We start from the raw sequence: 26,537 nt of genomic DNA on the forward strand, positions 1-26,537 counted from the left end.
CCTCTAGCAGGGCACTTTGGGGCTCGTAAGACTCTAGAACTTGTGCTGCGTACTTTCTGGTGGCCCGGCATTAAAGCGGGAGTCCGCCGGGACTCCGCGTTTTTTTTTTTTTTTTTTAAAAGCCAGCAGCTACAAATACTGCAGCTGCTGACTTTTAAAATAGTGACACTTACCTGTCCAGCGCGCCCGCGATGTCGGCACCCGAAGCCGATCTCTTGATCGTCTCTCGGGTGCTGCCGCCGCCATCTTGGGTATGGGAATCAGGAAGTGGAGCCTTTCGGCTTCATTTCCCGGTTCCCTACTGCGCATGCGCGAGTCGCGCTGCGCAATAAGGACGGTCCCGCTGCCTCTGGGATCTGTGTGTTTCCCAGCAAGCAGGGGAGGGACTTTTGGAAAGGGGCGTAATCTACGCCCCTTTCCGCAGAGAGCTATCCCGGAAGTGGGTGCAGATACCTGTACTGTACAGGTACCTGCACCCCCCTCCCCCCTGAAAGGTGCCAATTGTGGCGCCGGAGGGGGGGAGGGTTCCGATGAGTGGTAGGTCCACTTTAGGGTGGACCTCCGCTTTAAAGAATTTTGTAAGAAATACGTTAACTCCTGCCCCGTGTGCATCCGGAGTAAAGCTACTAGGAACCGGGCCTGGGGGCTGCTGAAACCGCCCCCTGCATCTGATCGACCCTGGCGAATGATCACCATGGACTTTATAGTCCAACTTCCACCCTCCGAGGGCTGTACAGCCATCTTTGTAGTTGTGGACCGTCTGTCTAAAATGGCTCATTTCCTACCTTTGAAAGGAACTCCTTCGGCATCTGAGGCGGCCCGTATCTTCATTAAGGAGATCGTTAGACTACACGGAGTACCCGCTAATATTGTGTCTGACAGGGGGGGTCCAGTTTACTTCCCGGTTTTGGAGAGCTCTGTGTGAGAGTCTGAAGATAGAACTGGCCTTGTCTTCTGCTTACCACCCCCAGACCAACGGACAGACGGAACGTACAAATCAGACTCTTGAACGGTATATCAGGTGTTTCACGTCTTTTGTGCAGAACGATCGGGTGTCCCTTTTGCCCTTAGCGGAGTTCGCCTACAATAACGCCAGTCATGCAACTACAGGGCAGTCTCCGTTTTTTGCCAATTATGGGTTTCACTTATCATTTCTTCCTGATCTCCTTTCAGAATCTTCTGTTTCCGGCAGTCCAAGACACCGTGACCTTTCTCCACCGCAACAACCAGATTCTACAGGAAGCTATATCCAAGGCTCAGGCGGATAGTAAGAAGGCCTTTGATTGGAGGAGAAGGGGAGAACTGGTTCTTCAAATCGGGGATCAGGTATGGCTTTTAACTTCTAATCTTAAAGCGGGAGTCCGCCGGGACTCCGCGTTTTTTTTTTTTTTAAAAGCCAGCAGCTGCAGTATTTAAAATAGTGACACTTAGCTGTCCAGCGCGCCCACGATGTCGGCACCCGAAGCCGATCTCTAGATCGTCTCTCGGGTGCTGCCGCCGCCATCTTGGGTATGGGAATCAGGAAATGGAGCCTTTCGGCTTCATTTCTCGGTTCCCTACTGCGCATGCGCGAGTCGCGCTGCGCAATAAGGACGGTCCCCGCTGCCTCTGGGATCTGTGTGTTTCCCAGCAGGCAGCGGGGCACTTGCGGAAAGGGGCGGGCACTTGCGGAAAGGGGCGTAATCTACGCCCCTTTCCGCAGAGAGCTATCCCGGAAGTGGGTGCAGATACCTGTACTGTACAGGTATCTGCACCGCCCTCCCCCCTGAAAGGTGCCAATTGTGGCGCCGGAGGGGGGGAGGGTTCCGATGAGCGGAAGGTCCACTTTAGGGTGGACCTCCGCTTTAAGCTAGCCTGTCCTTCCAAGAGGCTGGCACCCAAGTTTTTGGGGCCTTTTCCGGTTAAAAGGAGGATTAATGAGGTATCTTATGAACTGTCTTTACCTGAATCCATGAACGTACACCCGGTTTTTCATGTGTCCCTGCTTACACTTCAGTACCCGACCCATTTCCTAATAGAGGAACGAGACCGCCTGAGCCTGTTCTTGTCGACGGGAATGAGGAGTACGAGGTAGAGGCCATTCTGGACTTTGGAAGACGGCAGGGACAAGGTCAGTTCTTGATTAAATGGAAAGGTTATGGCCCAGAGAGTAACTCTTGGGAACCTGATGACAATCTGCATGCTGAGAGATTAATTCGGACCTTTTTCTCTGCACATCCTGAAAAGAGAGACGTTAGGGGCACCCGGAGGTTGCCCCTTGTGGGGGGGGTGGGGCAATGTCAGGGTGCGAGCGGACCGCCGTTCACGCATGCGCACTTGCGCCGATAGTCTGCCTGGGCATCGGCACGGGTGTGCGCGCCGCCGAGCGCCCCCAGGCGCGCGCACGTGTGCGCGCTAATGCGATTGGCGCCAGTGGCCCTATTTAAAGGTACAGCTGCAGATGCTCTGTGCTGTTTGTCTGCAGCTAGTACCTGAAGAACCCCGTTATCTGCCTGCTTGCTCCTGATTATTTGACCCAGCTCCCTTCTGACTCCGCTGCTCTCTCCCGTCCTGACCTCGGCTTGCCTGACCCTGTTACGGACTGCTTACTGTTGCTGAACCCCTGCCTGTTTGACGTTGCACTATCTACCACCTGTCTGCCGGTTCCACCCTGCCTGACCTGTCTTGTCGATATCTCGTTCCGAGACCTTCCAGGATCCGCTACTGCCTTCCAGGTTCATCGAATCGCCTGCCTTGCCTCAACTGCCAGTTCTGCCCAGCTGTCTCCTGCTTCCACCAGCTCCTGTGGTTCCAGCATCTGGAGGTTCGCCCGCTTCGCCTACATCTGCTGCTGCATCCGGCCAGACGCTCCTACCCCGCTGGGCTCTCGTACCACTGTTCTCACTCCAGGGGGACTTGAACCAGAGCCGTGAGAGATGTCTTCTTCCGTCAAGTCAGGCTCACCACCCACCTACCTAACACCATCAGAATTCCCCTTGCATCTGTGTTTTTTTATCAGATTCCTCCTTGCATCAGTTGTTTTATCAGAGTCCCTCTTAACATCAGGATCCTCATCAGAGTCCCCCCTTACATCAGGGTTCCCATCAGAGTCTTCCTTACATCAGTTGTTTTATCAGAGCCCCTCCTTACACCAGTGTCCCAATCAGAGTCCCCCTTACACCAGTGTCCCCATCAGAGCCCTCCTTACACCAGTGTTCTAATCAGAGCCCCCCATTACACCAGTGTCCCCATCAGAGTCCCCCCCCCAATACATCAGGGTCTCCATCAGAGCCCCCTCCCTTATATCAGTGTCCCCATCAGAATCCTCACTTACATTAGTGTTCCCATCAGAGTCTCCCCCTTAGATCAGTGTCCCCATCAGAGCCCCCCATACATCAATGTCCCCAACAGAGTCCTCCCTTAAATCAGTGTCCCCATCAGAGTCCCCCCCTTACATCCGAGTCCCCATCAGAGACCTCCCTTTTATCAGTGTCTCCATCAGAATCCTCCCTTACATTAGTGTCCCCACCAGAGTCCCCCCCTTACATCAGTGTCCCCATCTGAGTCCCCCCCTTACATCAGTGTCCCCATCAGGAAAAAAACACTGCTGAGTGAATTCTAGTGACACGCTGCGTCATATGTGTCCCTTACATTAGGGTTCCCATCAGAATCTTCCTTACATCAGTGTCTCCATCAGAGCTTCACTTACACCAGTGTCCCCATCAGAGTCCCCCCTTACATCAGTGTCTTCAATCAGAGACCTCACTTACATCAGTGTCCCCATCAAAGTCCCCCCTCCCTCCCTTACACCAGTGTCTCCATCAGAGCCCGCCTTACACCAGTGTCCCCAACAGAATCCTCCCTTACATCAGGGTCCTCATCAGAGACTTCCCTTACATCAGTGTCCCCATCAAAGTCCCTCCCCCTTAAAACAGTGTCCCTATTAGAGTCCCTTCTTAGATCAGTGACCCCATCAGAGTCCCCCCTTACATCATTGTCTCCATCAGAGTCCCACTTTACATCATTGTCCCATCATAGTCCCCCCTTACATCATTGTCCCCATCAGAGTCCCCCCCCCCCTTACATCAGGGTCTTAATCAGAGACCTCACTTACATCAGTGTGCCCATCAAAGTCCCCCCCTCCCTTACACCAGTGTCTCAATCAGAGCCCGCCTTACACCAGTGTCCCCAACAGAATCCTTCCTTACATCAGGGTCCCCATCAGAGACTTCCCTTACATAAGTGTCCCCATTAAAGTCCCTCCCCCTTAAAAAAGTGTCCCTATTAGAGTCCCTTCTTAGTTCAGTGACCCCATCAGAGTCCCCCCTTACATCATTGTCCCCATCAGAGTCCCCCACTTACATCATTGTCCCCAACATAGTCCCCCCTTACATCATTGTCCCCATCAGAGTCCCCCCTTACATCAGTGTCCCCATCAGAGTCCCCCCTTACATCAGTGTCCCCATCAGAGTCCCCCCTTACATCAGTGTCCCCATCAGAGTCCCCCACTTACATCAGTGTCCCCATCAGGAAAAAAAAAAACACTGCAGAGTGAATTCTAGTGACAGGCTGCATCATATGTGTCATTTTTTCACTTTTCTTTTAGTAGGACTTTCGTTTTAATTTGTATCACATACAGCGGGTCAGATTTTATTGCTGTCTGTGACCCCCCTGATGACCCCCCCCCCCCCCTGGTGAAATCTCCTCTTCCTCATCCTCAAAAGGAAACCTCCAAAAGACACAACCTGCAAAAACACAACAGAGGCTCTAACACTTCCCACCCAACACTAGAAAATACAGGAAGTCTGGAGTTCCACTTTAACTGGGAGATGTCTGCATGGATTCCTTTTTCGGGGGGGATATTTAGGAATCACTCCGGCACATTCTCAGGACGGCAATATTCTCCATTAAAGCCAGATGTGGAATGGTGACACAACTCAGGCCACCGGGGAATCTGAACCTCAGCAGATGCTTTGCCCATCATGGTGCCAAGATGATAAAAGATGAGCAGGTAACGCAAATATTTGCCGACGAAATACGCCGCCGTCCGAGTTTCTTCATCTCTGCGGAAGATCTGACTCGGGGAGAGGGGGGGTATTTTTTTTTGGGGGGGGGGGGGGGGCAGTGAAGGGGCTGAGATTCTTTTTTCTCTTATTGATGACCTTATGATGAAATGATGAATGTCCTCTTACTGCCCACTGATCTGTCCTCTGTACACCTCCTCCCGGAGTCTGGTCCTCCCACTTCCTCTGTCTGCTATGAAACTCCAAAGTTTTGGGAGCCAGGGAATTCACGGAGACCGAAGTGGGAAAGCGGCAGCTGCTCCGGCTACCGGTCTGGCAGAGGGATCCCCCCCAACCGACACACCATGAGAGTCTGGAGTATGGACCACTGGAGAGGACTCCTGGCCACCTGGGCGCTGTGCCTACTGCCAGGTGAGAGGATAGGAAAGGACACATCATCTCCTGCTCAACCCTCCCCGCTCCAGGGACCGCAATGCTATTGGTCAGACCGCCGGCTCATCTCACTAGGCGTCGGGCTTCTCCTCCGGGCAGCTTAGCGGTCAGCACCTCTGACTTCCAGCACTCGGGGTCCTGGGTTCAAATCCCAGCCAGGACACCATCTGCATGGAGTTTGCATTGTGAGATTAGACTTGTAAGCTCCTTAAGGGCAAAGACTGATGTGAATATACAGTAAAGTGCTGGTGCTCTATATATTGGGGTTACCACTACTGCCTTGCAGCACTGGGGTCCCTGGTTCAAATCCCAACCAGGACACTATCTGCATGGAGTTTGCATTGTGAGATTAGACTTGTAAGCTCCTTAAGGGCAAAGACTGATGTGAATATATAGTGAAGTGCTCTGCAAGTTCAGCACAGTGACTTAGTGGTTAGCACTACAGCACTGGGGTCCCTGGTTCAAATCCCGACCAGGACACCATCTGCATGGAGTTTGCATTGTGAGATTAGACTTGTATGCTCCTTAAGGGCAAAGACTGATGTGAATATACAGTAAAGTGCTGGTGCTCTATAAATTCGGGTTACCGCTACTGCCTTGCAGCACTGTGGTCCCTGGGTTCAAATCCCGGCCAGGACACCATCTGCATGGAGTTTGCATTGTGAGATTAGACTTGTAAGCTCCTTAAGGGCAAAGACTGATGTGAATATATAGTGAAGTGCTCTGCAAGTTCAGCACAGTGACTTAGTGGTTAGCACTACAGCACTGCGGTCCCCGGTTCAAATCCCGACCAGGACACCATCTGCATGGAGTTTGCATTGTGAGATTAGACTTGTATGCTCCTTAAGGGCAAAGACTGATGTGAATATACAGTAAAGTGCTGGTGCTCTATAAATTCGGGTTACCGCTACTGCCTTGCAGCACTGCGGTCCCTGGTTCAAATCCCGACCAGGACACTATCTGCATGGAGTTTGCATTGTGAGATTAGACTTGTAAGCTCCTTAAGGGCAAAGACTGATATGAATATTTAGTAAAGTGCTCTACAAGTTTAGCACAGTGACTTAGTGATTAGTACTACTGCCTTGCAGCACTGCAGTCCCTGTTGCAAATTCCGACCAGGACACCATCTGCATGGAGTTTGCACAATCTCCCCTGTGCTTCTCAATTGGAAGGGCAGGGAGGTGATGTGTAAGTAAAGTACTGCATATGTTGCCAGGGCAGATATAAATACATCTTAGTGGTTAGCACTTCCGCCTTGCAGCACTAGCGGTCCTTGTTGCAAATCCTGACCAAGACACTGTCTGCATGGAGTTTGCATGAATCCCTGTGCTTCTTAGATTGTCACAGCAGGGAATGATGTGTATGAAATATGTTGCAGGGTGATATAAATACAGCTCAATGGTTAACACTCCTGCCTTGCAGCACTGGGGCCCTCAGTTCAAATGCCGACCAAGACGATCACTGCATGGAGTTTGCATTGTAAGACTAGACTAAATATATATGAATATATGGTAAAGTACTTCATAATTTGCTGGTGCTATACAAATTCAGCTTATTGTTAGTACTACTGCCTTGCAGCACTGCGGTCCCTGGTTCAAATTCCGACCAGGACACCATCTGCATGGAGTTTGCATTGTGAGTTTTTGACTTGTAAGCTCCTTAAGGGCAAAGACTGATGTGAATATTTAGTAAAGTGCTCTACAAGTTTAGCACAGTGACTTAGTGGTTAGCACTACTGCTGTGCAGCACTGCAGTCTCTGTTGCAAATCCTGACCAAGACACTATCTACATGGAGTTTGCATGAATCCCTGTGCTTCTTAGATTGTAACAGCAGGGAATGATGTGCATGAAATATGTTGCAGGGTGATATAAATACAGCTCAATGGTTAACACTCCTGCCTTGCAGCGCTGGGCTCCTCAGTTCAAATGCTGGTGAGGACAATGACTGCATGGAGTTTGTATTGTAAGACTAGACTGTAAGCTCTTTAAGGGCACTTCTGCCTTCCAGCACTGTTGTAAATCCTGACCAAGACACTGTCTGCATGGAGTTTACATTAATCCCTGTGCTCCTTAGATTGTACCAGCAGGGAGTGATGTGGTTAACACTCCTGCCTTGCAGCACTGGGGTCCTCGGTTCAAATGCTGGAATGGACGGTCACTGCATGGAGTTTGCATTGTAAGACTAGACTGAATATATATGAATATATGGTAAAGTGCTGCATAATGTGCTGGTGCTATACAAATTCAGCTTAGTGGTAAGTACTACTGCCCTGCAGGAACTGGGGTCTCTTTTTTTAAATCCTAACCAGGACACCATCTGCATGGAGTTTGCACAATCTCCCCTGTGCTTCTCAATTGGAAGGGTAAGGAGTGATGTGTAAGTAAAGTACTGCATATGTTGCCAGGGGGATATAAATACATTCTAGTGGTTAGCACTTCCGCCTTGCAGCACTGGGGGTCCCTGTTGCAAGTCCTGACCAATACACTGTCTGCATGGAGTTTGCATGAATCCCTGTGATTCTTAGATTGTAACAGCAGGGAGTGATGTGTATGAAATATGTTGCAGGGTGATACAAATACAGCTCAATGGTTAACACTCCTGCCTTGCAGCACTGGGGCCCTCAGTTCAAATGCTGACCAGGACGGTCACTGCATGGAGTCTGCATTGTAAGACTAGACTGTAAGCTCCTTAAGGGCAGGGACTGATGTGAATATATAATAAAGTGCTGCACAGTTTGCTGGTCCTATACCAATTCAGCTTATTGGTTAACACTACTGCCTTGAAGCACTGGGGTGCCCGGTTCAAATCCTGACCCAGTACACCATCTGCATGGAGTTTGCATGATCTCCCTGTACTTCTAAATTGGAAGGGCAGGGAGGGAGTGATGTGTACTGCATATGTTGCATGGTGATATAAATACAGCTCAATGGTTAACACTCCTGCCTTGCAGCACTGAGGTCCTCGGTTCATATTCTGACCAGGACAATGACTGCATGGAGTTTGCATTGTAAGACTAGACTGTAAGCTCTTTAAGGGCTGGGACTGATGTGGATATATAATAAAGTGCTGCATAATTTGCTGGTCCTATACCAATTCAGCTTATTAGTTAACACTACTGCCTTGAAGCACTGGGGTGCCCGGTTCAAATCCTGACCCAGTACACCATCTGCATGGAGTTTTGCATGATCTCCCTGTGCTTCTTAGATTGCAAAGGCGGGAAGTGATGTGTATGTAAAGTACTGAAAATGTTGCCAGTATGATATGAACACAGCTTAGTGGTTAGCACTGGTGGTCCTCGGTTCAAATCACAACCAGGACACCATCTGCATGGAGTTTGCATTGCGAGATTAGACTGCTAGCTCCTTACTGATGTGAATACAGTAAAGTGTTGTATAGATTGCTTGTGCTCTACAAATTCAGCACAGCAGCTTTGTGGTTAGCACTACTGCCTTGCGGCACTGGGGTCCAGGGTTCGAATCCTGACCAGGGCATTATCTGCATGGAGTTTACACGATCTCCCTGTGCTTCGTAGATCGTAAGGACAGGACGTGATGTGTATATAAAGTACTGCAAATGTTGCCGGTATGATATTAATACAGCTTAGTGGTTAGCACTGGGGTTCTCAGTTCAAATCCTGACCAGGCCTCCCACTGCTGCATGGAGTTTGCATTGTAAGATTAGACTGTAAGCTCCTTGAGGTCAGGGACTGATGTGAATATACAGTAAGTTGCTGGTACTCTATAAATTTTGGTTAGTACTACTGCGGTCCTGGTTCAAATCCTGACCAGAGCATCATCTACATGGAGTTTGCATGATCTCCCTGTGCTTCTTAGATTGTAAGGGCAAGGAGTGTAAGTAAAGTACTGCATATGTTGCCAGTGTGATATAAATACATCTTAGTGGTTAGCACTGTGAGGTCCCTGGCTCAAATCCCGACCAGGACACCATCTGCATGGAGTTTGCATTGTGAGATTAGACTGTAAACTCCCCCTGTAAGCAGGGCCTGATGGGAATATATGGTGAAGTGCTGCATAAATGACGGTGCTCTATAAATGTGGCTTAATGGTTAGCACCACTGCCTTGCAAGACTGCGGCCCCTGGTTCAAATCCTGACAAGGACACCATCTGCATGGAGCTTGCATGACCACCCTGTGCTTCTTAGATTGTAAGGACAAGGAGTGATGTGTATGTAAAATAACACCTATGTTGCCAGTGGATAATAAATACAGCTTAGTGGTTAGCACTTCTGCATCGCAGCACTGGGGTCCTTAGTTTAAATCCTGGCCTGGGCAACATCTGCATGGAGTTTGCATGCTCTCTCTTGGTTTCTTCAAAGATTGTACTAGTAGGTTAATTGGGCCTAGTACTCAGGGCTGTCTTTAATAGTGATTAGACCCCAGGCAAACATTTTCTAGAGCCCACCCAAATTCACTCATCATCTATTCACAGGCAGCGTGGGGGCTCAAGGGGCAGCTGCTTTGGGCCTCACAATAATGACTGGGCCCGGGGCAGCTGCCCCTTTTGTCCTGCATAAAAGATGGCCCTGCTAGTATGCATGTGTGAGACAGGGACGATGTGCGATGAGGTGAGTGGCTGGTGAGGCACTGGCTAGTATCAGAGGCAGATACACACAGGTTACATACGCCATGATCGGTAGATTGAGAGCAATAATTCTATCACTAGACCTTCTCTGTAACTCTAAACATGGAACCTGTAATTAAAAAAATTGAAAGCGTCTCCTATGGAGATTTGTAAGTACTGTAGTTTGGCGCCATTCCACGAGTGTGCGCAATTTTAAAGAGTGACATGTTTGGTATCTATTTACTCGGCGTAACATCATCTTTCACATTGTAGAAAAAAATCGGGTTATCTTCAGTGTTTTTTTTTTTTTTTGTTGTTTTTTTTATTCATGAAACAGTTTCTTTCCAAAAAAAAAAAACACATTTTAAAACGGTTTATTATATATATTTTTAAATATATTATCGGGTTATCGTCAGTGTTTTTTTTTAATCTATGAAACAATTTCTTTCCAAAAAAAAAACATGCTTTAAAAATTGCTGCGCAAGGGGTTAATTACCATAAGTAACACACAAATAATTATTATGTATTATCAGGTTATTATATATTATTGGGTTATCTTCTGAGTTTTTTTATTTTTTATTCATGAAACTGTTTCTTTCCAAAAAAAAACCCCAAAAAAACACGTTTTAAAAATTGCTGCGCAAGGGGTTAATTACCATAAGTAACACACAAATAATTATTATATATTATCGGGTTATTATATATTATTGGGTTATCTTCAGTGGTTTTTTGTTTTTTTTAGTATATATTATCGGGTTATTATATATTATCGGGTTATCTTCTTTGTTTTGTTTTTTTATTTATGAAACTGTTTCTTTCCAAAAAAAAAAAAAAACGTTTTAAAAATTGCTGCGCAAGGGGTTAATTATCATAAGTAGCACACAAATAATTATTATATATTATCGGGTTATTATATAATATTGGGTTATCTTCAGTGTTTTTTTTTTATTTTTTATTTTTTTATTCATGAAACAGTTTCTTTCCACAAAAAAAAATCAGTTTTAAAAATTGCTGCGCAAATACCGCATAACATAAAAAGCTGCAACGACCGCCATTTTATTCCCTAAAAAAACAAAAAAAAAACAAAAAAAAAAACACATATATAATGTTTGGGGGTTCTGAGTAATTTTCTAGAAAATAAATGATATGATTTTTACATGTAGGAGAGAAGTGTCAGAATTGGCCTGGGTGGCAAGGGGTTAATTACCATAAGTAATAAACAGGTAATTATTATATATTATTTTTATATAAAAATAAATAATAATAATTTTATATATAATATATATATATCATTTTATATATAAATAAATAAATATAAAATGATATATATATATTATATATAAAATTATTATTATTTATTTATATTATTATTATTATTATTTATTGTTTTTAAGGTAATTTACTATATTTTCTAAATCTGTACTCAAGCAAGTTGCTTAACGGACACATTACTGAAGTTTGAAGTTATAACTTCCAACCAGTAATGTCACAGGAAATAGATAAATAATAAATGATTATCTTATAACATAGAACATAATAATATATGATTTAGCTTGTATCTTTTCAGCAGCAGATTCTCACCCTCCCTCTGTGTGAGAAAAACATGGGATTGCGGGTAAATCTTATACACATAAACCCATGTTTTTTTTCCCTTGTATTTAAAGAGGAACTGCAGTCTGCTCACATAATTTGTAATAAAAACATCTTTGCCATTCTGAAGCTTCCCTCCAACCCCTTTGCATATTATTTTATATATACTGTGATTCTGTACTTGCCAAAATATGCTGCAGAAATCTCCCTCCGATGAGTCTGGCTGCAGCCATTTTAACTGTGGGCAGCTGAAGCTGCTGCCTGTTCACTTCCTGGATTTACACAGAGGCACACCTCCAGCTCTGCAGCTCTCTTTGGCCCTCCTATGATTCAGCCCCCCCCCCCCCCCCATTCCTTCCTGGCAAACTCTCACAAGAGTGAGAGAGAGAGCTGTGCATGATTTCATAAGCCTAGGCTAAGGACCAGACAAGAAACAGGAAGTGGGCTGTATAAGGGATTTACTGGCAGAAGAAAAAAAATGTTTTACTATCCAAAGTTACAACAACAACAAGGGTGGAAGATTATATTAATAGATGGAAAGATTAAAAAATACCTGAAGGTCCACTTTAAGAGGGCTGGGCTGGAAGGGAGTATTTGTCTTTTAGACACTCCCCCTTCTATGACACTGCAGTGAGAGGCGTGCCTCCACTGCAGCATTTGTATTGGACAGCTTGGACCAATGGTGCTTTACCATTGGTCCAAGGCTCCAAGCTAGGGTTGCCACCTGTCCGGGATTCACCCGGACAGTTCGGGTTTGGAATCATGCGTCCAGGTTTCAGACTGCCTGAAACCCGGACACATTATTCAGACTGGACTTTGGCTTCCCAGCAGGTTTACTGGCTGCATTTGGCTGAGCTGGGAGTGTCTGTTACACTCTTTTTCACACTGCCCAAAGTCAGCACTAACAATACTAACAATTTCCCCACCCCCTGCCCCCCCACACTGATGGGAGAGGAGAGAGGGCTCGATCTGCACCTCTTTCTCCTACCCCTCTGTGTCTGCCCACACTCCAATCCAAGTGATCTGCCTCAGAAAAGGATAGTGGGGGTCAGAAATTGGAAGTCCATCAGCCTCAGCTACATCTGGATGAGAGGTGCTGATTGCCAAGGGGTGAGTGAGCTCACCATCCACCCCTGTCTGTGACTAAACTCTCCCTCCTTCTTTCTCCTGCCTCTGAGTGAGTACACTAAGGTAAATCGGGGTTCTCAGAGCACCCCTTATATCAGAGTTCCCCTTTACACCACAGGCCACAGTGTTCCCCATTACAGCAGAGTCCTCACCGTACATCAGAGTTCTCAGTGTTCCCCCCTTAAATCAGGGTTTCTAGAGCATCCCCTAGAGTCCCCAGAGTTCTCCCTTACATCACAGTCTGCAGAGTCTCTGTGGTTTCAGGTGTAAAAGAGGAACTCTGTGAACTCTGATGTAAATGAGGACTCTTGTTATTAACGCCATATGATTAGAAATGTTATTTAACCACTTGCCGACCGCCTCACGCCGATCTACGTCATCAGAATGGCACGGGCAGGCATAAGCACATATATGTACGTCCTTTGCCTCCCGCGGGTCGGGGGCCCGATCGGGCCCCCGCCCGGTGCCTGCGGCGGTCGGTTTTCGTTCGGGAGCGATCCCGGACGAGGGGACGGCCATTCATTCATGGCCACCCCCTCGCGATCGCTCCCGACGAATGGAAATCCCCGGTGACATCACTTCCTCTCCTGTAATGTAAACACAGGAGAGGAAGTGATGTATTCTCTCCTCCGTGTCGGTATTTTTCATTCCGACACGGAGGAGAGCGGATCAGTGAGTTGCACCAACACATCCCACACACAGTAGAACATGCCAGGCACACTCACACCCCCCCTTTACCCCCCGATCACCCCCCCAATTACCCCTGCCCCCCAGTCACAGTGACACCAATGTCATTTTTTTTTTTTTTTTTTTTTTTTTTGCATTGGTGTCATTTGTGACTGTAATAACTGTTAGGGCAGTTAGGGTTAGCCCCCTTTAGTTCTAATGTACCCCCCTAACCCCCCCAATAAAGGTTTAACCCCGTGATCACCCCCCGTCGCCAGTGTCACTAAGGCTGGGTTCACATTGCAGCGGTTTATGAGAACGAATGTGATTCGCACCGCACTGCAGTGCAAATCACATCCGATCTCTGTGCGATTCGAGTTCAGCCATTCGCCGCACCCGCCGCACCCGCCACACCCGCCGCACCCGCCGCAAATTCGCACGGGACCCTTTTTTTGGCCCGCAGCAGAATCGGATCGCATGGGTGTTCACACCATGCGATCCGAGTTTGCAGATCGCACTGCGATATGCGAACTGATCTGGGGGTGTCAGTAACATTTCACTGACACTCCCAGCAGTTCGCATAGGGCAGTGTGAACTGCCGCCGGGAGGCATGCGATGCGGGAACCCGCCGCGGATTCATGGCGTTCCCGCATCGCTCCAGTGTGAACCCAGCCTAATAAGCGATCATTTTTCTGATCGCCGTATTAGTGTCACAGGTGACGCTAGTTAGGCAGGTAGGTATTTAGGTTCGCCGCAGCTTTTTATAGCGCTAGGGACCCCCATATACTACCGCATAAAGCCCCCTGATTGCCCCCTAGTTAACCCTTTCACCAGTGATCACCATATAACTGTTACAGGTGACGCTGGTTGGTTAGTTATTTTTTTATAGTTTCAGGGCACCCGCCATTTATTACCTAATAAAGGTTTAACCCCCTGATCACCCGGCAGGTGTCATTTGTGACTAATAACTGTTAGGGCAGTTAGGGTTAGCCCCCTTTAGTTCTAAGGTACCCCCCTAACCCCCCCAATAAAGGTTTAACCCCGTGATCACCCCCCGTCGCCAGTGTCACTAAGGCTGGGTTCACATTGCAGCGGTTTATGAGAACGGATGTGATTCGCACCGCACTGCAGTGCAAATCACATCCGATCTCTGTGCGATTCGAGTTCAGCTATACAGATAGTATGGCTGAATTCGTGTCGCACCCGCCGCAAACTCGCACGGGACCCTTTTTTTGGTCCGCAGCAGAATCGGATCGCATGGGTGTTCACACCATGCGATCCAAGTTTGCAGATCGCACTGCGATATGCGAACTGATCTGGGGGTGTCATTAACATTTCACTGACACTCCCAGCAGTTCGCATAGGGCAGTGTGAACTGCCGCCGGGAGGCATGCGATGCGGGAACCCGCCGCGCATTCGTGGCGTTCCCGCATCGCTCCAGTGTGAACCCAGCCTAATAAGCGATCGTTTTTCTGATCGCTGTATTAGTGTCACAGGTGACGCTAGTTAGGCAGGTAGGTATTTAGGTTCGCCGCAGCTTTTTATAGCGCCAGGGACCCCCATATACTACCGCATAAAGCCCCCTGATTGCCCCCTAGTTAACCCTTTCACCAGTGATCACCATATAACTGTTACAGGTGACGCTGGTTGGTTAGTTATTTTTTTATAGTTTCAGGGCACCCGCCATTTATTACCTAGTCTCACTAGTGTACCCCTAAATTTAGGGGTGTCTACTTTCTAAAATGGGGTCATTTGGGGGGGGGGGGGTTTGTGCCATCTTGGCATTTTATGGCCTTCAAAACTGTAACGCCCTTAGAAAGCCTGAAGGCGGTGCTTGGTTTTTGGGGCCCCGTACGCGGCTAGGCTCCCAAAAAGTCCCACATATGTGGTATCCCCGTACTCAGGAGAAGCAGCAGAATTTATTTTGGGGTGTCATTTCACATATGCCCATGGCATGCGTGAGCAATATATCATTTAGTGACAACTTTGTGAAAAAAAAAAAAAAAAGTTTGTAATTTTCCCGCAACTTGTGGCAAAATATAAAATATTCCATGGACTCAACATGCCTCTCAGCAAATAGCTTGGGGTGTCTACTTTCTAAAATGGGGTCATTTGTGGGGGTTTTGTGCCATCTTGGCATTTTATGGCCTTCAAAACTGTAATAGGTAGTGAGAAGTGAACTCAAAAAATTACGCCCTTAGAAAGCCTGAAGGCGGTGCTTGGTTTTCGGGGCCCCGTACGCGGCTAGGCTCCCAAAAAGTCCCACATATGTGGTATCCCCGTACTCAGGAGAAGCAGCAGAATTTATTTTGGGGTGTCATTTCACATATGCCCATGGCATGCATGAGCAATATATCATTTAGTGACAACTTTGTGAAAAAAAAAAAAAAAAAAAAAAGTTTGTAATTTTCCCGCAACTTGTGGCAAAATATAAAATATTCCATGGACTCAACATGCCTCTCAGCAAATAGCTTGGGGTGTCTACTTTCTAAAATGGGGTCATTTGTGGGGGTTTTGTGCCATCTTGGCATTTTATGGCCTTCAAAACTGTAATAGGTAGTGAGGCGTGAAATCAAAAATTGACGCCCTTAGAAAGCCTGAAGGCGGTGCTTGGTTTTCGGGGCCCTGTACGCGGCTAGGCTCCCAAAAAGTCCCACATATGTGGTATCCCCGTACTCAGGAGAAGCAGCAGAATTTATTTTGGGGTGTCATTTCACATACGCCCATAGCATGTGTGAGCAATATATCATTTAGTGACAACTTTGTGTAAAAAAAAAAAAAAAATTTTTTTTTTGTCATTATTCAATCGCTTGAGGCAAAAAAATAAAATATTCAATGGGCTCAACATGCCTCTTATCAATTTCCTTAGGGGGTCTACTTTCCAAAATGGGGTCATTTGGGGGGGTTTTGTACTGCCCTGTCATTTTAGCACCTCAAGAAATGAGATAGGCAGTCGTAAACTAAAAGCTGCGTAAATTCCAGAAAACGTACCTTAGTTTGTAGATGTGACAACTTTTGCGCAAACCAATAAATATACAATTATTGCCTTTTTTTTTACCAAAGACATGTGGCTGAATACATTTTGTCCTAAATGTATGACTAAAATTGAGTTTATTGGATTTTTCTAATAACAAAAAGTAGAAAATATCATTTTTTTTCAAAATTTGCGGTCTTTTTACGTTTATATCGCAAAAAATAAAAATCGCAGAGGCAATCAAATACCATCAAAAGAAAGCTCTATTTGTGGGAAGAAAAGGACGCAAATTTTGTTTGGGTACAACATTGCATGACCGCGCAATTACCAGTTAAAGCAGCGCAGTGCCAAAGTGTAAAAAGACCTCTGGTCATTTACCAGCAAAATGGTCCGGTCTGAAAGTGGTTAATAGCAAAATATATGTATAGTTTATACTATTAAAACAAAATTGTGCGCTGCTAAAGTGTTCGGGTTTGATTTGAAGAAAAGGTGGCAACCCTACTCCAAGCTGACAAGAAGTGAGGAGAGGCACTGTGAGCTCATCCACTCAGTCTGCTGCAGAATGTGCCGGCTTGCATTTAACCACTTGCCGACCGCCGCACGACGATGTACGTCGACAGCATGGCACGGGCAGGCATAAGGGCTTACATGTACGTCCTTGCCTGCCCACCGGTCGGGGGCCCGATCGGGCCCCCGCCCGGTGCCTGCGGCGGTCGGTATTCGTTCGGGGGCGATCCCGGACGAGGGGACGGCCATTCATTCATGGCCACCCCCTCGCGATTGCTCCCGACGAATGAAAATGTCCGGTGACATCATTTCCTCTCCTGTAATGTAAACACAGGAGAGGAAGTGATGTATTCTCTCCTCCGTGTCAGTATTTTTCGTTCCGGCACCGAGGAGAGAGCATCGGTGAGTTGCACAAGCACTACACTACACAGTAGAACATGCCAGGCACACTCACACCCCCCCTTTACCCCCCCGATCACCCCCCAATTACCCCTGCCCCCCCAGTCACAGTGACACCAATTGCTTTTTTTTTTTTTTTTTTTGCATTGGTGTCATTTGTGACTGTAATAACTGTTAGGGCAGTTAGGGTTAGCCCCCTTTAGTTCTAATGTGCCCCCCTAACCCCCCCAATAAAGGTTTAACCCCGTGATCACCCCCCCTCGCCAGTGTCACTAAGGCTGGGTTCACATTGCAGCGGTTTATGAGAACGAATGTGATTCGCACCACACTGCAGTGCAAATCACATCCGATCTCTGTGCGATTCGAGTTCAGCCATACAGATAGTATGGCTGAATTCGTGTCGCACCCGCCGCACCCGCCGCACCCGCCGCAAATTCGCACGGGACCCTTTTTTTGGCCCGCAGCAGAATCGGATCGCATGGGTGTTCACACCATGCGATCCGAGTTTGCAGATCGCACTGCGATATGCGAACTGATCTGGGGGTGTCATTAACATTTCACTGACACTCCCAGCAGTTCGCATAGGGCAGTGTGAACTGCCGCCGGGAGGCATGCGATGCGGGAACCCGCCGCGGATTCATGGCGTTCCCGCATCGCTCCAGTGTGAACCCAGCCTAATAAGCGATCATTTTTCTGATCGCTGTATTAGTGTCATAGGTGACGCTAGTTAGGCAGGTAGGTATTTAGGTTCGCCCCGCATAAAGCCCCCTGATTTCCCCCTAGTTAACCCTTTCACCAGTGATCACCATATAACTGTTACAGGTGACGCTGGTTGGTTAGTTATTTTTTTATAGTTTCAGGGCACCCGCCATTTATTACCTAATAAAGGTTTAACCCCCTGATCACCCGGCGGGTGTCATTTGTGACTGTAATAACTGTTAGGGCAGTTAGGGTTAGCCCCCTTTAGTTCTAAGGTACCCCCCTAACCCCCCCAATAAAGGTTTAACCCCGTGATCACCCCCCCGTCGCCAGTGTCACTAAGGCTGGGTTCACATTGCAGCGGTTTATGAGAACGGATGTGATTCGCACCGCACTGCAGTGCAAATCACATCCGATCTCTGTGCGATTCGAGTTCAGCCATACAGATAGTATGAATGAATTCGTGTCGCACCCGCCGCACCCGCCGCAAACTCGCACGGGACCCTTTTTTTGGTCCGCAGCAGAATCGGATCGCATGGGTGTTCACACCATGCGATCCAAGTTTGCAGATCGCACTGCGATATGCGAACTGATCTGGGGGTGTCAGTAACATTTCACTGACACTCCCAGCAGTTCGCATAGGGCAGTGTGAACTGCCGCCGGGAGGCATGTGATGCGGGAACCCGCCGCGCATTCGTGGCGTTCCCACATCGCTCCAGTGTGAACCCAGCCTAATAAGCGATCGTTTTTCTGATCACTGTATTAGTGTCACAGGTGACGCTAGTTAGGCAGGTAGGTATTTAGGTTCGCCGCAGCTTTTTATAGCGCCAGGGACCCCCATATACTACCGCATAAAGCCCCCTGATTGCCCCCTAGTTAACCCTTTCACCAGTGATCACCATATAACTGTTACAGGTGACGCTGGTTGGTTAGTTATTTTTTTTATAGTTTCAGGGCACCCGCCATTTATTACCTAGTCTCACTAGTGTACCCCTAAATTTAGGGGTGTCTACTTTCCAAAATGGGGTCATTTGGGGGGGGTTTGTGCCATCTTGGCATTTTATGGCCTTCAAAACTGTAACGCCCTTAGAAAGCCTGAAGGCGGTGCTTGGTTTTCGGGGCCCCGTACGTGGCTAGGCTCCCAAAAAGTCCCACATATGTGGTATCCCCGTACTCAGGAGAAGCAGCAGAATTTATTTTGGGGTGTCATTTCACATATGCCCATGGCATGCGTGAGCAATATATCATTTAGTGACAACTTTGTGAAAAAAAAAAAAAAAAGTTTGTAATTTTCCCGCAACTTGTGGCAAAATATAAAATATTCCATGGACTCAACATGCCTCTCAGCAAATAGCTTGGGGTGTCTACTTTCTAAAATGGGGTCATTTGTGGGGGTTTTGTGCCATCTTGGCATTTTATGGCCTTCAAAACTGTAATAGGTAGTGAGGAGTGAAGTCAAATATTTACGCCCTTAGAAAACCTGAAGGCGGTTCTTGGTTTTCGGGGCCCCGTACGTGGCTAGGCTCCCAAAAAGTCCCACATATGTGATATCCCCGTACTCAGGAGAAGCAGCAGAATTTATTTTGCGGTGTCATTTCACATATGCCCATAGCATGTGTGAGCAATATATCATTTAGTGACAACTTTGTGAAAAAAAAATAAAAAAAAATTAAAGTTTGTAATTTTCCCGCAACTTGTGGCAAAATATAAAATATTCCATGGACTCAAAATGCCTCTCAGCAAATAGCTTGGGGTGTCTACTTTCTAAAATGGGGTAATTTGTGGGGGTTTTGTGCCATCTTGGCATTTTATGGCCTTCAAAACTGTAATAGGTAGTGAGAAGTGAAATCAAAAATTTACGCCCTTAGAAAGCCTGAAGGCGGTGCTTGGTTTTCGGGGCCCCGTACGCGGCTAGGCTCCCAAAAAGTCCCACATATGTGATATCCCCGTACTCAGGAGAAGCAGCAGAATTTATTTTGGGGTGTCATTTCACATATGCCCATAGCATGTGTGAGCAATATATCATTTAGTGACAACTTTGTGTAAAAAAAAAATAATTTTTTTATTTTTTGTCATTATTCAATCGCTTGAGGCAAAAAAATAAAATATTCAATGGGCTCAACATGCCTCTTATCAATTTCCTTAGGGGGTCTACTTTCCAAAATGGGGTCATTTGGGGGGGTTTTGTACTGCCCTGCCATTTTAGCACCTCAAGAAATGAGATAGGCAGTCGTAAACTAAAAGCTGCGTAAATTCCAGAAAACGTACCTTAGTTTGTAGATGTGACAACTTTTGCGCAAACCAATAAATATACAATTATTGACTTTTTTTTTACCAAAGACATGTGGCTGAATACATTTTGGCCTAAATGTATGACTAAAATTGAGTTTATTGGATTTTTCTAATAACAAAAAGTAGAAAATATCATTTTTTTTCAAAATTTGCGGTCTTTTTACGTTTATATCGCAAAAAATAAAAATCAAAGAGGCAATCAAATACCATCAAAAGAAAGCTCTATTTGTGGGAAGAAAAGGACGCAAATTTTGTTTGGGTACAACATTGCATGACCGCGCAATTACCAGTTAAAGCAGCGCAGTGCCAAATTGTAAAAAGACCTCTGGTCATTTACCAGCAAAATGGTCCGGTCTGAAGGTGGTTAAACTGTCCGCTCTGTATGTAGCTTCTGACAGGCTGTGCAAGGAGGCCTGTATCTCTACAACCATGGGTCAAAAGAGCCCCATATCTCTACAACCAGAGGTCGTAGGAGCCCCATATCTCTACAACCACATGTCGTAGGAGCCCCATATCTCTACAACCACAGGTCATAGGAGCCCCATATCTCTACAACCATAGGTCGTAGAAGCCCCATATCTCTACAACCACAGGTCGTAGGAGCCCCATATCTCTACAACCATAGGTCGTAGGAGCCCCATATCTCTACAACCATAGGTCGTAGGAGCCCCAGATCTCTACAACCACAGGTCGTAGGAGCCCCAGATCTCTACAACCACAGGTCGTAGGAGCCCCAGATCTCTACAACCATAGGTCATAGGAGCCCCATATCTCTATAACCACAGGTCGTAGGAGCCCCAGATCTCTACAACCACAGGTCGTAGGAGCCCCAGATCTCTACAACCACAGGTCGTAGGAGCCCCATATCTCTACAACCATAGATCGTAGGAGCCCCATATCTCTACAACCACAGGTTGTAGGAGCCCCATATCTCTACAACCATAGATCATAGGAGCCCCATATCTCTACAACCACAGGTCGTAGGATCCCCATATCTCTACAACCATAGGTCGTAGGAGCCCCATATCTCTATAACCACAGGTCGTAGGAGCCCCAGATCTCTACAACCACAGGTCGTAGGAGCCCCAGATCTCTACAACCACAGGTCGTAGAAGCCCCATATCTCTACAACCATAGATCGTAGGAGCCCCATATCTCTACAACCACAGGTCGTAGGAGCCCCATATCTCTACAACCATAGATCATAGGAGCCCCATATCTCTACAACCATAGATCGTAGGAGCCCCATATCTCTACAACCATAGGTCGTAGGAGCCCCATATCTCTATAACCACAGGTCATAAGAGCCCCAGATCTCTACAACCACAGGTCATAGGAGCCCCAGATCTCTACAACCACAGGTCGTAGGAGCCCCAGATCTCTACAACCACAGGTCGTAGGAGCCCCAGATCTCTACAACCACAGGTCATAGGAGCCCCAGATCTCTACAACCACAGGTCGTAGGAGCCCCATATCTCTATAACCACAGGTCGTAGGAGCCCCATATCTCTACAACCACAGGACGTAGGAGCCCCAGATCTCTACAACCATAGGTCGTAGGAGCCCCAGATCTCTACAACCACAGGTCATAGGAGCCCCAGATCTCTACAACCACAGGTCGTAGGAGCCCCAGATCTCTACAACCACAGGTCGTAGGAGTCCCAGATCTCTACAACCATAGGTCGTAGGAGCCCCATATCTCTACAACCACAGGTCGTAGGAGCCCCATATCTCTACAACCATAGGTCGTAGGAGCCCCATATCTCTACAACCTTAGGTCTTAGGAGCCCCATATCTCTACAACCATAGGTCATAGGAGCCCCATATCTCTGCAACCATAGGTCGTAGGAGCCCCATATCTCTACAACCATAGGTCATAGGAGCCCCAACACAGTGACTCATGCCGCGTACACACAACCAGGCTAGATCAGACGGTCTTTCCGACGGACTTTTGGCTGAGTTCTAATGGACTTTCCGAATGAACGGACTTGGCCACACACAATCACACCAAAGTCCGACGGATTTGAACGACTGGATCAGAATAAGGAAGTTCATAGCCAGTAGCCAATAGCTGCCCTAGCGTCCATTTTTGTCCATCGGACTAGCATACACACAAACGGATTTCTCGGTCCGGCGGAGTTCTGGTGGGAAAATTTAAAACATGTTCTATTTCTAAAGTCTGCTGGATTTTTGGCAAGCAAAGGTCCGATGGAGCCCACACACGATCGAATTGTCAGACGGATTCGTTCCGTCGGACTTTTGCTGTCAAAAAGTCCGGTCATGTGTACGCGGCATTAGTGGTTAGCACTACCATATCTCCCAACTGTCCCTGATTTGGAGCAATGTCCCTCTGTCCCTCATTCCTCTTCTGTGTCCCTCAATTTGGTCTAATCCATATAGATGTATTTAAAATGCACTTTTTAGCTATCAAAAAGTGTTTTCCAGCATTAAAACCTTCATCTGATTTCTAAATTGCTGTATTTGTAAATTCCAAAAGCCAATATAAAGGAATAGTAAAGGGTAAAAAAAAAAAGCACTTTTGGGTTTAACCAATCCTTTATTGTTTTGTACAATTCTCCTTTAAGAGGGCATGACAAGGGGTGTGTCCTATGCCTGCATACTTTTGCTAATAGGCGTCCCTCATTACCATCTCAAAAAGTTGGGAGGTATGGCATTACTAATCTGCAGCGCTGGGGTCCTTGGTTCAAATCTTGGTTAAGACACCCTTTGCATGTTCTGGGATGAGTTTCTTCCACACTCCAAAGTCATGTTAGTTCCAGGATCAGTGTGAGACAGGGACCTCAGATATATTGATGGTGCTATATCAATGCAGCTCAGTAGCTAGAACTTCTACCTTGCAGCACCGGGGTCAAATCCTACCCGGGGCACCAACTGCATGGAGTTTCTATGTTCTTCCTTCGCTTGCATGGGTTTCTCCCCCACTCCAAAGACATGCTGGTAGGTTCATCAGCCCCATTATAAACTGACCCTGCTATACTTGTGTGAGATATAAATCTGTTTCTTAAGTGCAGGGAATGACAAAAGAGCCTAAATTGTTGCGGTTTTGTCACTACAGCACAGTGGATTAATGGGCAGCGCTGGGGTCCCTGGTTCAAATCCCAACCAGGATGCTCTCTGCATGGAGTTTGCATGTTCTTTCTGTGCTTACATGGGTTTCCTCCTACACTATAAAGATATGCTGGTACGTCAGTTGGCCCTATGTGCAAAAGGGACCTTGGATCCTTGAGGGCGGGGCTGATGTGTATGTACATTATATATAAAGTACTGTGTAAGTTGTTGGTACAATATAAATATCTGTAGTCATTGAATCATGCTGATACATTAGAAAAAGTCACAGCTCACATAGACATAGAAACTTCTACCCTACCTGGCTATTTTTTATTTATTTTTTGTTCCTGTATGTTATTTAAAAAGGCTTATTTATTTTATTAGTATTGTTTTTTTTTTTTTTTTTTTATTATATTATTATTGTATTATTATTATTATTGTATATTGTTGTTATATTAGTATAAATGTTTTATTTATTTATAAATATATTTTTTTATTTTATTAGTTCAGGGAGGTGCACAGATCAGATCAGGGAGGTGCACAGATCAGATCAGAGGGGTGCACAGATCAGATCAGAGGGGTGCACAGATCAGGGGGGTGCACAGATCAGATCAGATGGGTGTACAGATCAGATCAGGGGGTGCACAGATAAGATCAGGGAGGTGCACAGATCAGATCAGAGGGGTGCACAGATCAGATCAGAGGGGTGCACAGATCAGATCAGAGGGGTGCACAGATCAGATCAGAGGGGTGCACAGATCAGGGGGGTGCACAGATCAGATCAGATGGGTGTACAGATCAGATCAGGGGGTGCACAGATAAGATCAGGGAGGTGCACAGATCAGATCAGATGGGTGTACAGATCAGATCAGGGAGGTGCACAGATCAGATCAGGGAGGTGCACAGATCAGATCAGGGAGGTGTACAGATTAGATCAGGGAGGTGCACAGATCAGATCAGAGGGGTGCACAGATCAGGGGGGTGCACAGATCAGATCAGGGGGGTGCACAGATCAGATCAGGGGGGTGCACAGATCAGATCAGGGGGGTGCACAGGCCAGATCAGAGGGGTGCATGGATCAGATCAGGGGGGTGCACAGATCAGATCAGGGGGGTGCACAGATCATATCAGGGGGTGCACAGATCAGATCAGAGGGGTGCACAGATCAGGGAGGTGCATAGATCAGATCAGGGAGGTGTACAGATCAGGGGGTGCACAGATCAGATCAGGGAGGTGTACAGATCAGATCAGGGGGTGCACAGATCAGATCAGGGAGGTGCACAGATCAGATCAGAGGGGTGCACAGATCAGATCAGGGGGGTGCACAGATCAGATCAGGGAGGTGCACAGATCAGATCAGGGAGGTGCACAGATCAGATCAGGGAGATGTACAGATCAGATCAGAGGGGTTCACAGATCAGAGGGGTGCACAGATCAGATCAGGGAGGTGCACAGATCAGATCAGGGGGTGCACAGATCAGATCAGAGGGGTGCACAGATCAGATCAGGGGGTGCACAGATCAGATCAGAGGGGTGCACAGATCAGGGAGGTGCACAGATCAGATCAGGGAGGTGTATAGATCAGGGGGTGCACAGATCAGATCAGGGAGGTGTACAGATCAGATGAGGGAGGTGCACAGATCAGATCAGGGGGGTGCACAGATCAGATCAGGGAGGTGCACAGATCAGAGGGGTGCACAGATCAGATCAGGGGGTGCACAGATCAGATCAGAGGGGTGCACAGATCAGATCAGAGGGGTGCACAGATCAGATCAGAGGGGTGCACAGATCTGGGGGGTGTATAGATCAGATCAAGGAGGTGTACAGATCAGGGGGGTGCACAGATCCGATCAGGGAGGTGCACAGATCAGATCAGGGGGGTGCACAGATCAGATCAGGGGGGTGCACAGATCATATCAGGGGGTGCACAGATCAGATCAGAGGGGTGCACAGATCAGGGAGGTGCATAGATCAGATCAGGGAGGTGTACAGATCAGGGGGTGCACAGATCAGATCAGGGAGGTGTACAGATCAGATCAGGGGGTGCACAGATCAGATCAGGGAGGTGCACAGATCAGATCAGAGGGGTGCACAGATCAGATCAGGGGGGTGCACAGATCAGATCAGGGAGGTGCACAGATCAGATCAGGGAGGTGCACAGATCAGATCAGGGAGATGTACAGATCAGATCAGAGGGGTTCACAGATCAGAGGGGTGCACAGATCAGATCAGGGAGGTGCACAGATCAGATCAGGGGGTGCACAGATCAGATCAGAGGGGTGCACAGATCAGATCAGGGGGTGCACATATCATATCAGAGGGGTGCACAGATCAGGGAGGTGCACAGATCAGATCAGGGAGGTGTATAGATCAGGGGGTGCACAGATCAGATCAGGGAGGTGTACAGATCAGATGAGGGAGGTGCACAGATCAGATCAGGGGGGTGCACAGATCAGATCAGGGAGGTGCACAGATCAGAGGGGTGCACAGATCAGATCAGAGGGGTGCACAGATCAGATCAGAGGGGTGCACAGATCTGGGGGGTGTATAGATCAGATCAAGGAGGTGTACAGATCAGGGGGGTGCACAGATCCGATCAGGGAGGTGCACAGATCAGATCAGGGGGTGCACAGATCAGAGGGGTTCACAGATCAGATCAGGGAGGTGCACAGATCAGATCAGAGGGGTGCACAGATCAGATCAGAGGGGTGCACAGATAAGATCAGATGGGTGCACAGATCTGGGGGTGCACAGATCAGATCAGGGAGGTGCACAGATCAGATCAGAGGGGTGCACATATCAGATCAGGGAGGTGCACAGATCAGATCAGGGGGGTGCACAGATCAGATCAGGGGGTGCACAGATCAGATCAGGGTGTGCACAGATCAGATCAGAGGGGTTCACAGATCAGGAAGTTGCACAGATCAGATCAGGGAGGTGTACAGATCAGGGGGTGCACAGATCAGGGGGTGCACAGATCAGATCAGGGGTTGCACAGATCAGATCAGGGGGGTGCACAGATCCGTTCAGGGAGGTGCACAGATCAGATCAGGGAGGTGCAGAGATCATATCAGGGGGTGCACAGATCAAATCAGGGGGGTGCACAGATCAGATCAGGGAGGTGCACAGATCAGATCAGGGGGGTGCACAGATCAGAGGGGTGCACAGATCAGACCAGGGAGGTGCACAGATCAGA

The 26,537-nt window shown here is 47.4% G+C and overlaps 1 protein-coding gene across 1 annotated transcript in view; it reads left to right on the forward strand.

Moving 5' to 3' along the window:
* Nucleotides 1-5,222: 5,222 nt before the first annotated feature.
* LOC143964481 (integrin alpha-11-like) overlaps nucleotides 5,223-26,537 on the forward strand; it is a 268,377-nt gene continuing 247,062 nt past the window's right edge. Inside the window, exon 1 of the mRNA XM_077474255.1 lies at nucleotides 5,223-5,414. Coding sequence (XP_077330381.1) covers nucleotides 5,348-5,414 — 67 coding nt within the window. The 5' untranslated portion in view covers nucleotides 5,223-5,347. The remainder of the gene's footprint in view (nucleotides 5,415-26,537) is intronic.

This window comes from Lithobates pipiens, unplaced genomic scaffold (genome assembly GCF_037356315.1).
Source record: "Lithobates pipiens isolate NorthernLeopardFrog02 unplaced genomic scaffold, aLitPip1_a1.2 Scaffold_8, whole genome shotgun sequence".
Classification (NCBI taxonomy): domain Eukaryota; kingdom Metazoa; phylum Chordata; class Amphibia; order Anura; family Ranidae; genus Lithobates; species Lithobates pipiens.